At 41.2% G+C, this 14,030-nt stretch overlaps 1 protein-coding gene and 1 long non-coding RNA gene across 10 annotated transcripts in view; one reads left to right on the forward strand and one right to left on the reverse strand.

Moving 5' to 3' along the window:
* Positions 1 to 3,665: 3,665 nt before the first annotated feature.
* The window catches only part of LOC105452255 (solute carrier family 22 member 21-like), a 25,432-nt gene continuing 15,067 nt past the window's right edge, over positions 3,666 to 14,030 (reverse strand). For all 8 annotated transcript variants that reach the window (XM_011693214.1, XM_011693218.1, XM_011693212.1 and 5 more), the window contains 10 exons: positions 11,865 to 11,950; positions 10,308 to 10,455; positions 9,928 to 10,147; positions 9,725 to 9,831; positions 8,847 to 9,001; positions 7,873 to 8,062; positions 7,401 to 7,533; positions 6,892 to 7,204; positions 5,912 to 6,096; positions 3,666 to 5,474 (listed from right to left, as the gene is read on the reverse strand). In XM_011693214.1, the coding sequence (XP_011691516.1) occupies positions 5,268 to 5,474; positions 5,912 to 6,096; positions 6,892 to 7,204; positions 7,401 to 7,533; positions 7,873 to 8,062; positions 8,847 to 9,001; positions 9,725 to 9,831; positions 9,928 to 10,147; positions 10,308 to 10,455; positions 11,865 to 11,925 (1,719 nt within the window). In that variant the 5' untranslated portion in view covers positions 11,926 to 11,950 and the 3' untranslated portion in view covers positions 3,666 to 5,267. The remainder of the gene's footprint in view (positions 5,475 to 5,911; positions 6,097 to 6,891; positions 7,205 to 7,400; positions 7,534 to 7,872; positions 8,063 to 8,846; positions 9,002 to 9,724; positions 9,832 to 9,927; positions 10,148 to 10,307; positions 10,456 to 11,864; positions 11,951 to 14,030) is intronic.
* On the forward strand, positions 8,010 to 9,718 carry LOC105452254. 2 transcript variants are annotated; one of them, XR_974712.1, is made up of 4 exons: positions 8,010 to 8,098; positions 8,877 to 8,986; positions 9,382 to 9,477; positions 9,601 to 9,718. It is a non-coding gene; the product is annotated as an uncharacterized LOC105452254 (long non-coding RNA). The 2 variants fall into 2 exon arrangements; XR_974711.1 differs by lacking the exon at positions 9,382 to 9,477.

Here is a 14,030-nt window from a genome sequence, read left to right on the forward strand (position 1 = left end):
TTCGGCGAATCGGTGGTGGCGGCGCGGGCGGCACGGCGGTGGCGGCAGCGGCGGGCGGTCAAGACGCCGCGCGCCGCCGCCGCGCCGCGCCGTCGCTTGCTCGGGAAATCGTAATTTCAGAGACGAGCCCGCGGAGCCACCCCCGTCGGGACCGTTTATCCCGGAGGTCACGGAAAAATCGATGATCCATTACCGCGGTTACGATTGGTCCCCCGCGGGCCGGTACGCCAATCATTTCACCCGGCACCGTCATATCCATTCCACATCCACCCTGACAGTAGCTGATTTACTCGGGCATACCCCAGAGAGCAACGTCGGGAGAGAGCGGCCGTGAGTTCCCTTAGTACGAGCGCTCGACCGGAATTCTTCCTCTCTGCGCGCGGATTGCAATTGCGCGATATAATCACGCAACCGGCCCGGCCGGGATCCGTCGGGAGATCATGTCGCGGCAACGTGATCGAACGCCGCCGACGATAAACCACCGTTGCAGCATAATTATCGGTCACATGCAAAATTCTCGATACGTTACGTCAGTACGGAGAATCGCAACGCCTCGTGCAACCCGTCGTAACGATATTTGTTCTTTTTTTCTTCTTTAATTATTCGCAATGACGCACGCTTTCGATTTCCTTGATATTTTTTAGCTTGAAAAAGTCTCACCAGAATCATTTTATCTCTCTCTCTCTCTCTCTCTCTCTCTCTCTCTCTCTCTCCTTTTTTTTCAATTTACAACTCCTGCATCAACCTCGCATTTTTATTCGAAAAGTCAATTAACCTCTCTAACGTCGCGTTCTTTTTATTCGAATTTTTTTTATTTACAACTTTTCGCCTCGCGAGATTCAATCGGGCGTGTTAACAGTATTATGTAAGAGCAAATGCAAGGAGTTATTGATATATTAGCCATTCAATAGAGTCTAGCTTCGGTAACGTGATATATAGGAAAAGAGATTGATCGTGCTGCTTGCACCTTTTCATTCAGGGAACGATAATCAATATGCATACAGCGACAGGATTACCGTCGATTTTGAATAAAAATGCATCGATAGCTTTGTATAGTACGTGTGCAGTGACAGCTTCGATTTCAACCCCCGACAGTTCTAATCCACTCCGCAAGCCCCGGCCGATTCGGTCGATGCATTCGCTCGATCGGAATTCTTTTACGGCCCAGTTTGCATTTCGCAATCTATTCCGAGTGAGGTATCGGTTACGGAGGTATTTTTATTAAGGTGTCCTTCGGACAGTGGCGCGCTGTCATCTATATGCATTGCCACATTCGAAGGAAAACTGCAGTATTGTTTTGTCTATGTAGCATTTTAATATAACATGTCGTTTTATGTTGTCAAGCATCCTCTTTCACTTTCATTTACAGACTGGCTCAAGCCTTTTCGTGATATTTCGTAACATTTTGAAATACGAGTAACGATTTCGAGGACTCTCTGATCAGCCTTTCATTACAAAGGTAAATTAAATCCACTTGCGTAAAACACACGCAAACTTGATCAATTATATCTATTTTTATAACAATTTTTCTTCAAAAGATGGAAAAAAATCCTAACACGCGTCCCTCTCGAATTTGTGTCAGCGCTGGTTTTACAACCAGCGCTGACACAAATTCGAGTAAAGAGTATTGCTGTAATGAGCAGCTATATAACACGTTTTGACAATTTGTACGTTGAATAGATCAATACTATGTAAATTTATGATTAATATGAGTATTGATGAGTGAAAGAAAAACAATTTATTAACTGTGCACGCGTCTACATTATTTCAATGAATTTAAAATCATGTTTGTGACTGTAATTTATTAAAAACTCAACAGTGTTAAAAAATACATCGCATGCGCTTGAAGTATTTTACACTTATTGTTAGTAAATCGAATTTTATTTTTTTATGTTATAAAAAATTAAATCAATTACTTTAATCGTATTAAACTAATATTAATTATAAAATAGTTTATAAAATGTTAAATACGTACATATTAAATAATTTTATATATTTATATGCTTGTATTAAATATGAGAGAAATTTTCACGCGCGGCGTACATTGTTCCATTAAAGTCTCGGTAACGTTAATGAAACAATATATCGCGCGGCAATTTCTTTTTGTTAATGCGATATAACTCTTACGTAATATCGGTTCAATCGTTCGCACTCGCAGTGCGTGGCATGTGTTTGACAGGTGACGGCGCAATTGTTTGTCGTTAAAGGCTCAGCGAAAAAAATTCTGCGCCGTTTCCATTAAACGCGGCTACCCGCTGAACAAAAATTGCGCTTTTCCGCCAGCTGGTCGCCTGATATTAACAACGTAACAATGCGCACTCGTGAGATCTCTCTCGGAAAAAAAAGTGGGCTGCGATAGACGCGGCGCGAGCTACAAAATTGTTTCCATTTCGGTTGCCCGTGTTAACGCACGCACGCACTTACCCTTTGCTCTTTATACGTGTTCCGCAGATTATTCGCTGTAACAAAACAAAAAATTAAGGCAACGAAAATTAAAGCATGCAAGAATAAAATGTCCTCCGTCTCGCGAGAGTATCTGTTCTCTTCTGAGAGAAGAAACATGTCAGAGGAAGAGATTCTCAATTGCCGCCTTCAAAACGGGCATTGATTACACTTACGCGATTTTCCATTCATAAATTAAGAGCGGCGTGATTATCTCGGTCAAATGCAAATGCTTAACGATGAAAATGCATGAAGATGCAAAGAGGATAGAAGTTCGCTAATAACGTCGTCAACCGACAGGGACTTTGCTCTTGTCGGTTTACGCGGTAAAATATTGCTAATTGCGGTAAAGCGTCAATTATCGATAAGATGTTTTGTTTCTTTTCTTCTTTTTTTACATTATCGCGGTATTACTTGATCGTGATATCTCCACCATCTGATTTATAATAACGGCATCTTTTTCGCATAAACGAAATAGGAGGTCCCCGCGTGCGCTCGGTGAAGCACATATACCTACATATACACGGCGGATCGAAACCGGGCTAAGCGTGGTGTAGTTAATCTAGGATAAAGGTTGTACACATAAGTGCACATGCATGATACGCGGCGCTAAAGATCCGTCCGACACACAGACGCGCATCCCTGGATTTATAGAGCGCCGGCTGTGAATCCGAGGAGCCCGGCTCTATGTGGGTCGGGCGAATCGTAAACATGGCCGATTTCTCAAGCCAGTGGAATGCAAAGCGAACCGATTGGATCCGGTGTGATCTCCGGTAATTGTGACGGGGTAAGCAAACGTAGCGGCTAATATCGTTACTTGGATAGATTAGTCCGTATTCTCATGTTCGTAATATGAGAATTGTAACGTATATCCGATAATTACATTGCAGATATTATAGTGGCTCTATGGAAAAATCATTAACATTTTAAATGTTCAATTATCAAATAAATCTGCAAAATAATCTCGCCGAAAAATTTTTACATTTGTATACAATATATGTATAAACAAAGAAGAGAGAAAACAGAAATTCTCCGTTTATTCGATTATACTTTTCACGCAGCTCTTTAGAAAGGAAGATTAAAAAAAAACGTCAAGCATGTTTTTTAATATTAAAATGTCAAACTTACCAGGTTATAATCTGAAACTGCATATCCCTGTAGAATAAGTAGTCGAAACATAAGGCGTACCTTATAAACAGCATATGGCAATAAAATTGATGCAATTTCATATAAAGAATAATCTATTTGTTCCTTGACATTTATGCGCATATTACATCATTCAGCAAAATCGTTCGGCAATTCATTCAAAATATTCTTTTTTTTTCTAGCAATGTTTTATACAAGTTTTATACAATAAGATACAATACATTACTTTTCATGCTCATACTAAATGTGATAGCATTCTTTTAAAAAATATGTAATACTTAGATTATTTAATACTTTGATACAATGGTGTGTCTAACATCTCGAGAATGAATACTGTTTACTTTCTTTTTCTTTATAAAAAAATAACAAAATTTTTTGATAAAGAAATTTCTGCTCTCGGTAATACTTTACGTTTTCGTTAGATACGCCATTTCCGTATGTGCGTATAAGAAATCGCAGTAAAGTTTATAAGAATGGCTGAAACACACGTAAGACACACGTAACACGTAACGCACGCTCATCTCACCAGTATAATTAAAATTAAATTACCACAACGCGAATCAACAAAGGATATATGATTTACGTCATGTCAGTGAATTACAGGATAAAAATACCAAGAGCTCAGAATAAAAATAAGAACTCTTATCGTGTACTGAACGGTCAAATTATGCTATATAATATAACATACATAGGTATAGTAGATATTTATTCGGGTATTTCGAACGTTTACAGATGCGTGATCATGGTCCACGCTGTGAGCAAATCGTCCGCGTATCGCTATTCGAAGCAAATTACGGCGCGAAAACGTATAGAAGGTGATATTTGCATTTACATATTTCTCTTCACACATCTTTATCATTCGTTCTACGTGCTGCGACCTCCGTCAGAGAATTGGATGAACCGAGATTTTAAGAATGATATATTAATCTTCATACGATGGGATGAGAATATATTTTTTAAATTTTACAGTTTTTCCCTGAGTAAGATTTATTATAATTCTTTGCATTCCTTGCCTCTCTCAAAATATGACACTGTTTAGGCACTGTAGTGACTTTCCATCCTACAAAGGTTAACGCCACGCGAGTATCGCGATCCGCGAAGCGAGAAGTAACGCGTGATTCGTACTGATATACAATACGCGACGGACACCAGGAGAGATCCGATCTATTTCCACTTAACACCGCGCGAATTGCACGCTCATGCACGTCGAGGAGATTTCGGAAGATTTCGAGATACCGTGGGAACACCAAGACCGGAAGATATTATAATCCTTCTCTTCTCCGCGCGCGCGCAAGCGAGCGGATAAACGCGGGGGAGTAAGACAAATGACGACGGGCGCAGCGACGGCGGTGGCGGAGGGTAAACAGTTACGGGGTGGAATATGCCGTGCTTATTCAAATCGCCGACAGATAAAATCTGCGAGCGTGCGTCGCGCTCGTTGGTGCGGCGGGCACGGCGGGATCTCGCCCCGCATCCTCTCCCCGCATCAATTGTGCGCCCCGCGTATTTTAGACGTCGAGTCTCGTGAAGGCACCCCCTTATCTCTGTCGGGCGTCACCGGGCGCATCTCGGGTGCATCTCTCTCTCACCCACCGTCCCCTGCAGTGAACTTTTAAAAGCTATCACCATTTCTCGCACGGAGAGGGAGCGAGTGAGAAAGAGAAAGATTTAAACGCGTCCTAGCTTTCTGCGTCGCTCCTCCCCTGGCTTGGCGTGGTAGGATCCAAAATTTCGCGAGTCGCGTTTGACTTGCCGATCCTCTCCGCCTCCCACACGGTGTCCGGAAGTTTCGTCCCTAAAGTTTCCGGGAAAATCAGAGACAGGCCGCCCGCGATCATGCCCATGGACCCGAACAGGATGAGCGGCAGTGAAGGCATTATTTGCGCCTGAACGTAAATAAGAATTACACGTAATTAGCGAAATGTTCGAGACAGTGTAGTTTATACGATGAATTTTTTCACAACGGTAACTGACAAAAGTTCATGCAAGAGAGACTGCAAATATGCCATTGCAGAATATTTTTCGCTCGAAGTAAAATATCATGAAATATAACTAATGTCATTTATAAAAATCATGTGCACATTTATCAAGTTTAAAAACGGGAATACCTAGACATAAATGATATTTTCGAATAAAATATTATCTGTAGGGGTAAAAATTTCATGGAATAAGATCTAAAATTACAGAGAAATGTCGATAAATTCGCAAATCTGATGTTCGCAGCTTACGCAGCGTTGTCGAAATTTGACGCGCAATTCGGGAAACGCGCGAGAATTCGAGTAAGGGCATCTGTTTATCGCAACCGCGATGTCTGTTGACTCACCAGAAGGGGCGTCTGCGGCGATAAGATTGACCCGACGCGGCCGGTCATGCTGCAAATTCCAAGGAGGGAATGCCTGAGCGTCGTCGGGAACAGCTCCGCCGTGTAGACGTAGACGGTGGCGAACGCCATGGTGATACACAGCTTCCCGGCCATGTATAAAAGTAAAGGCCCGAAACTCCAGGCGCCTGGAACAGAGCGGCGATAAATCACCGGGATCGCGCCGCGTGCAGTATAGCGGCCCCATTATAACCGACATAATTACATGAACAACACGGTCGCGACTAAGCCGAACGACGCCGGCACGTATAGCGTCGCCTCAACGCGCTTTTTGCCCTCAGATCCGGATTACACACGTAATATGCAACGCGGCGTCTCACATTCGCAGCTTATATTATATTTTCGCGCGATTAAACTTCACGTTTCCGACGAGGACACGCGCGAGTACGGGAATCACAGGAAAAGGAAAAAAAAAGGGAGAAAATTTTGCAGTGTTAAGTAACAGCCAGAAACGCGCGCCTTTCGTTTCTCGCATGTCGATAAGACGTAATCCTAAAAGCAATAGAGAGGAGCAAAACCATGATGAAAATATCAAGTTCTTTGAAAAACGCGACACCGACATTTATATACTTATTTATATATTCATTCACGATGACACGAGAGTATACGTATAGCATTAACGTGAAAAAATGGCGTTGTTTCAAAATATTTTTTTTCCTTACTTTTCCGTGTTACGTCTATCCCCTTTTGTTCGAAAATGAATGGGATAAGCATTTAAATAGCTCGATGATGAAAGGAGTACACGGTACAACGAGATGCACATCGTCGGTGCATTAATGTTTCAAAAAATACTTCCGAAATTCTCTCTTTGCAAAAATTTCTCCAGCGTAAACTCGATTCAACGGCTTTTCATAAGCGATCCACGAAACGAGGATCCATCCTCCCTGTCTGAGGAACCTCTATCCTTTTTTTTATCTCTTTACCTGCCGGTATGAACTGGATTGCGAGGCAGAACGCCCCGCTCAGCAGGAACGAGCCGGAGAGCGTTGGTTTACGGCCAATGTGATCGGTCAGCACCCAGGCGAGGCAATACGCCGGTATCTCGACCACCGCGACGAGCACGAAATTGATGTACTTATCCCCGGCGAACGCCACGGAATTCAACGACAGTCCGTAATAAACGAACGTGTTCGTGAGCCAGCAGAACGAGCAGATCAGCAGCCGAATGAGTATCACTGAGCTATGTAGAACTTGCACGATCGGTTTCCTCTCGTCCGACATCACCAGCTCACTTTTCTGTAAGATCGTATGAATCTCGTAGCCGCGGGGATCATATGCAAATCTACTGTATTACATTGGCGTTTACAGAAGTAAAAGTTGCTGACTGTACTCAAAGTTACGAACGATTATTGTATTTCGGATAGCAGTAGGCAAATTTGAGACATTTTCAATGTCAGACGTTTGCGAGAAAAAAAAGAGATAAATGACGTACGTCTTCTTCTTTAGCCGTGCTTAATTTCTTGAACGTATTGAGGGCTTCATCCGTTACTTGCAAGCCGTTCATTCGGGCCATTTTATGATATATTTTGTCCACTTCCTCCTGTTTACCCTTTGACAATAGCCACCTTTGGAAAATGACATTCTGTGTTGTGCATATATTGCATTTCGCAGATAAAAGAATGTAAAGAATTCTACAGTATATAAAGATTCCTTGATAAATTTCAATCGTTTTAATAAAAAAAGTTGCATTAAGATAATAAACGATTCTAGCTAATCTCTCGATCTTTTAATCATTTTAATGCAATTAATTACTTTTAAGTGAATTCGCGATAGATATCCAAGGAGAATCGATCACGCAATCCAATGAATTGCAGATAAACGTCCGCTGATTTAAAATCTCGCTAATCAATCGAAAATGACGTCCCGCCGATACGCGAGTGTTCATTAAGATTAAAAAGGATTACCTAACTGATTCTGGAATGAGCAGAGGCAGGAAAACGGCTAGCAGTCCCGGTCCGTACACTACCCTAAGAAGCGTTCGCCAAGATCTTAGCCAACTGGCGATCAATCCCAGCAAGATCTCACCCACGGCGAACATGCAGCAGATGATAGTGCTTGCGAAGACTCTGTTTTTCATTCCCGCCGTCTCCATCCCTGAGAGCGAACAAGTGCATAAATTATTAACCAAATGTAAGTTACATCGCGGTGAGAAAAACCTGGAGTTATAATAAACATATCTTATATAATATGCAATTTATCGATAATTACTAATACAAAAGCGAGAAATACATAATATATTTGTGTGATCGACACATCAATTGATTTGAAAATCCTACGAGATTGTTTTACACTTCAAAATAATCCCGAATCTCCTGAGATAGTCTACAATCGCTTTAATCGACGTTTTTGATAAGGTACCTCAATGACAGCTGTATTAGCGATAAACATTAATCAATCAATTCAGAAAAAAAGTGTATTTCACCAACTTTCCGATCCGTTCCACGTACAATATGCGAAATGCAATATTTTTTTCCCTATCTATTTATTTCCCGCGAGTATAATCTCGAAAAATTTCCGAGTGAAAGCTCATTATCTTTCGCATACGGCTAGTTAGTTTTACATTTTCCCGGGGAATGTTTTGTCACAGAATATATTTTCATAGGAATCTAAATGCGTGTCGCATAAAGCTGCAACTATAATTTTAATAAACGACTAAATAAACACGTGGTAAATCCAGAATAAATAACTCGAAAATATCTGCGTTACGCGTGTCGGCCGCGTATTTGCATTCCAAACGCGAGTAAAGAGCGCCGGCGAATCGAGAATTCGCTCCGCCGCCCGCGAACACTCGTAATAGGGCAGGAACGACATAACGCTTACAGGTGTCGCATATTTTTTGCTCTCCCCGGGCATATTTATTGTCCCGTTATTAACGCACCTAAAATAAATCCCGCGCTGTAAATTCCAGCCGCCATGGTGGCATCGAGGAATTCGAATGCGAGAAACATCCAATAATTCACGGAGAAGGAATGTATCAAGCCACTGATTCCAGACAGAGTCGTCGCCAGCGTCAAAAAGGTTCGTCTCCCGTATCTGGAAATAAAAGAACGAACGCGGATGTACGCCTCCCCGTTGTCCCCGGCAAAGCGCATTTCTGCCGTGCCGCAATACGGCAAATTCCTCGCGATACCGCGCGCGTGCTATCGTCACGCTTTCTTATCGAGACAATCCGTGAAATCGACGAACTGGAGAAACATTGTTACAGACCATCCGTACACACGATCTCGCATTGCGTAAAACTAAATGTATCCTTTTAATTAAGAATTTAATCTCGCAACCGATCGCGATTTATCATCGGGTACGTAAAGAAAACGTGCAACGAAAGAAATCTATTTCGCGATACAGCTGATTATCCATCCACGAGTGTAATTCACAAGAAAAAAAGTGTAAAAATAACTATCATGAATTTTTAGACCTTCCAGCATTATTAAGAGATGAAAAATAGCGTGGCTTGAATTTGTCGTGTGTGCATGTCATCCTTTACAAATATCACATTGTCACACAACAATGTAAGCAGAGTAATTTAATATACATATAATCCTAAAGTTTATTACGTAAAAGCTAATTATTAAATTAGCCACGGTCATATGTATAATATAATAAAATTTAGAATTATGTTTTTTCCTTGGCAGCATGAAGATATGAATAAAATGGAAAGCCGACGGCATCGCCATCCGCGCGACGAATGTTGCGGAATATATATTTTGCACGAAGTTAATTAATTAATGCCCCGGGGTTATTGCGCTGATCTCTCACCTGTCAGATATGTATCCGGCGAACATCAAGCCGACGAACTGGCCGGTATTCTGTATCGTGCCGACTAACGTGAGTTTCCATCGATTAGCGTCGCAGGTAAAGCCCCACTGCATCGAGATAAGCGGAGAGAAAAAGGAAAAAGGAAATTAGTATCGGCCGCTAAATCGCGACGGGTGAAAAGTACCGCGAGAGCGTTACATTACCTCGTTGAGTATCGTACGCTCGTCCGGATCGTAAATCCAAGAATCGCAGTCGCGGGTGACGTTGGTGAACGATGCTGTCGTGCATGCGCCCGGACGATCATCTCGCACCACGTAACGCGTACAACCGGAAATGACCTCGTCGATTTTCGGCGCGGAAGCGTTGATCCACGACGGTTCGAACGTCGTGTTCCCCGAATCCTCGCATTCCGGCACCAAACATCTGCATTTTAAATAATTGCTTTTTTTCCCCCTTCTTAATTCTCTCCCACGGCTTGAGGCTCATCGTGCTCCGCGCAAATTCCGTTTGAATTATGTATCTTGACTGCGTATGCGTAGGTGAACGTTTAAATAATAATTAGCAAAGATACACACGCGCGTACCTGTATTTAATCTCGCCCGCAGTAAATATGTAGGAGAGCGTAAATCCTGCCGATAGCATCAACGGTATGCTGATAAGTGCGAACGTTACGATCTGGTAAAATCCAAATTTTTCTACATCGTTCCTTGTTGATGGATTCTTAGTTGATCCTATAAAAAATAAATAATGAATAAAGATGCGATTGTATGGCCCGTGCTTCTCGATTAAGAAATCATAACACGAAGAAATCACATTATGCCGTTATGTCATATAAAAATGACATTTCAAAATATTACACACATCAATGAAAAAAGTATGTACATCTACATATTTATTAAATGAAATTTATGGAAAATAAATGAGTGAAGACTTGATTGTATAATCTCCGCTTCTCGACAAGGGATCACAGAAAGAACTACATTATATCATTATATCATTATATTAAATCACTATTATTTTAAAGTATTAATATAAATCAGTCGAAAATATATCTATTCAGGGTATTCGAAAATTCAACCGACAAACTTTCAGAGATTGTCGGGAGCACCAAAAGGATCATTTTTTGCAAATGGACCTAGGGTCGGAAGCGTGTCGTGTTACACTGCTACTGCAGACAATGTTCGATGCCCCCGACAATCTCTGAAAGTTTGTCGGTTGAATTTTTGAACATCCTGTATATTTATATATCTATATTTGTCATACAAGGCTTATTGAAAATACGCAAAACTGTTCCATAATTATGATGAATTTGTATCTTACCTTATTACATGTAATTATATGGTATTATTTAAATATCAAGAAAATAGTAAGTTATGTAATTTTGAATAATCGTATATCTAAGATCTGCGCATAATTACAGTGAAATCTCCGACATCTCTTTAACAAGCTCGCGTCCATTGTACGCGTATATACATGTATACTTAGTAATTTAATACTACTGTAAAGCAGTGATACTTAAACAACGCTAACTGGAAGAATAATCCGGCTGGAAATATAAGCCCACCTTAATCGTCTCTTCAAACGGCTGGCTGTGTGCATAAGACTTCGTACAATTTGCCTGTGTTATACAAGATACAGAACCGGGCAACATTTATCACTAATTCGTGCAAATGCCTTCGAAATTTAAACAATGAAAAAAAATAAAATTTTCGCATAAAAATCAGAACTCGCGAGAAAATGTTAGTTAATTCTATCTAAATTAATACAGTTTATTCGGATCGTTACGTTATGTAAAATAATTTTGGAAATATGTATATTTTGCAAATTCAGTGAACCGTACAAAATATTTTTTTCGGAATCAAATTAATTACTTAATATACAAATTGTTAAATGCTGCTAAGCATGTAAAGTGGATTCACTATTGTTTCATATTGATTTTGTTTTAACTATTATAAATCAAGAGATGTGGATTTAAAAAATTTCTAATACTTTACATTTCTCGCACGCGTCTACTGTATTTTTATTACGTGGAATTTTTCTCACTCAGTTTACGTTCAAGATTATTCTTCCAAAATGCATCGAGATCGCTTTTGCATTTCCCATTTTACGATTACGTCAAACGTGTGAGTATCATTCGTACCATTTTCCTGTCTCGACCGCAGCGGGTCAGCCTCGTCTTTCTTCGAGCAGCACAGCCGCATGTTGTCGTCTTTTACGTCCCGTAAGCTGCAATCATATTCGGAATTTATACCACTTGCCGCGGGAATCGCCGCCGCGGCGGCCGATCGAAAGTTCAACCTGACGCTTTATGTTTCAAGTTTCCTGGGAACATCGCGAATGAAAAATGATGCCAGTCGCGCGCGTCGGACTTGGGCGGGCATTATATAAAGAAACGGGATCAGTTCGCCGCGCGCGAAGGCGCGGCTACAGAAAGCTTTTTCCCATAAAAAGCGCCGGAAGCGAGGGAAAGAGAGAGAGAAAGAGAAAGAGAAAGAGAGAGAGAGAGAGAGAGAGAGAAAGAGAGAGAGGAACTGCCCTCGGAAACGACTTCTTCGCCGAGCAGCCGGAGCTATCCCGGCGGTATATAAACAACGCATGCATATAACGACGATGCAGGTGCCGGGAGTTAGCGGCCCAGCGGCGAATAATGCAAAAAGTACGGTGCATTAGAAACAGGATTATCAGAGCGTAATAATTATTGAGGAACCGAAAAAAGGAAGGTGTAAAGCTGCGCGCGACGTGAAGCGCTATATGCGTTCCACCGCGCGCGACGATACGACACGGAATGATAAAACACGGATCGGACAATCGCTTTTTACGAGACGCGGAGTCTCGCCGATCCGTTTTCGGCTTTTCGCGTTGCAGCGCGAAAATCATTGCGTGTGTGCAAACAATTACCCTGCACGATTACAACGTGAACCTGCGCGAGAGCGTTATCGTGAAAAAGAGTATCTTCGCAAACACCGAATGAGATGCACTATAAATCTGTTTTACAGAGATTGCTGCCGTCAGATAATTTGAGCGTGCGTTTTAATGTGAAAATTAGAGGCAGAGGAGCACAACTAATGATTCTCGCATTCCCAGCTCTTTTAGCAAATCCCAGCTTTTTCCACACAAAAAAATATACCAAAAAATCATGTTTAATAAGTAGATAATTGTAAAAATTGTTTGAAAAATGCCAGGAGAAATTCCGGCATTTGCCCCCTCGCGAAGGCTGCGTGCTGACCTCTCACAAGCGCGCGGTTAACTTCTACGTATGGCACGTGGCTATTGATTTCCCAACGGTACCGGAAACCGGAAAACCGCCGCCGCGCTCTCGAAAGAGAGAGGCCGAAAAGAAAATCGGAACGCCGAAGTGGATAAAGTAATCTTCCAATTGTGCCAGATCGCTGCGCGCTCGAAACAATTGTACAGTTTATCCCATTGCGTCACGATGAGATACTGTTTTAGCTATGTCGAGCGGTGAAATGCGCAAAGGGAGTAACTGCCGGCGCGTATTCGGTTTTACGATACCATTCTGATGTCGCATTAAACGCACGCCGCTGTCTCGCGAAAGTCTTCAGTGAAGTTTATCCCATTCTCGCGATTTACGCGCGACAGGCATTGTTTCCGCGAAAACGAGGTTTACGACGAACAAGACAATGTTAATAAATTAATGGAGCGTGCCTTGATATTCCGATCATTACCCGCGCGAGGTGACTTGAGAAAGTTTCCGCGAATCCAATGGTCCAAGTTAATCTCGAAGACGTTGAGGAGATTTACGTACTTCGCCTTTAGAATATGCGGCGCATGAATGAGGCAACAGAATGAGCTATTAGTTTCACAACTTTTTTCTCTTTAAGTATGCTCTTTTAATTCGCGGACGAAGAATTTTCCGCGTAATAGTCGAGCCGTCACGCATTCCGCATGAATCCTAAATACGATAATGGATTTTGAATATCAGATGGTGCAAATATTCGAATTTGTAGAGCAAGAGCGGTTCTGTAAAAAATATTGCATCTTATCAGCATAATACCAGGTAATACGGAATTATGTAATATCGAAATTATTATGTATAATTATATATATATATATACATATATATATATATATATATATATATATATTATACATAATAATTTCGATATCTCTTTCGTTTACGTCTTGAGTGCGTATAAAAATCATTTTTTATCTCATATTTAGTTATTTCTCAGGTAATTAAATTATTGTGTTGCATTATATACACTATATTTAATCTAATTAGGTGTAAATAATTAGCACTAATTTTATAATTTTTTTTGTATATTACACATTATAACGTAAAATA

This window comes from Wasmannia auropunctata, unplaced genomic scaffold, assembly GCF_000956235.1.
Source record: "Wasmannia auropunctata unplaced genomic scaffold, wasmannia.A_1.0 LD336035.1, whole genome shotgun sequence".
NCBI classification, from domain to species: Eukaryota; Metazoa; Arthropoda; class Insecta; order Hymenoptera; family Formicidae; genus Wasmannia; species Wasmannia auropunctata.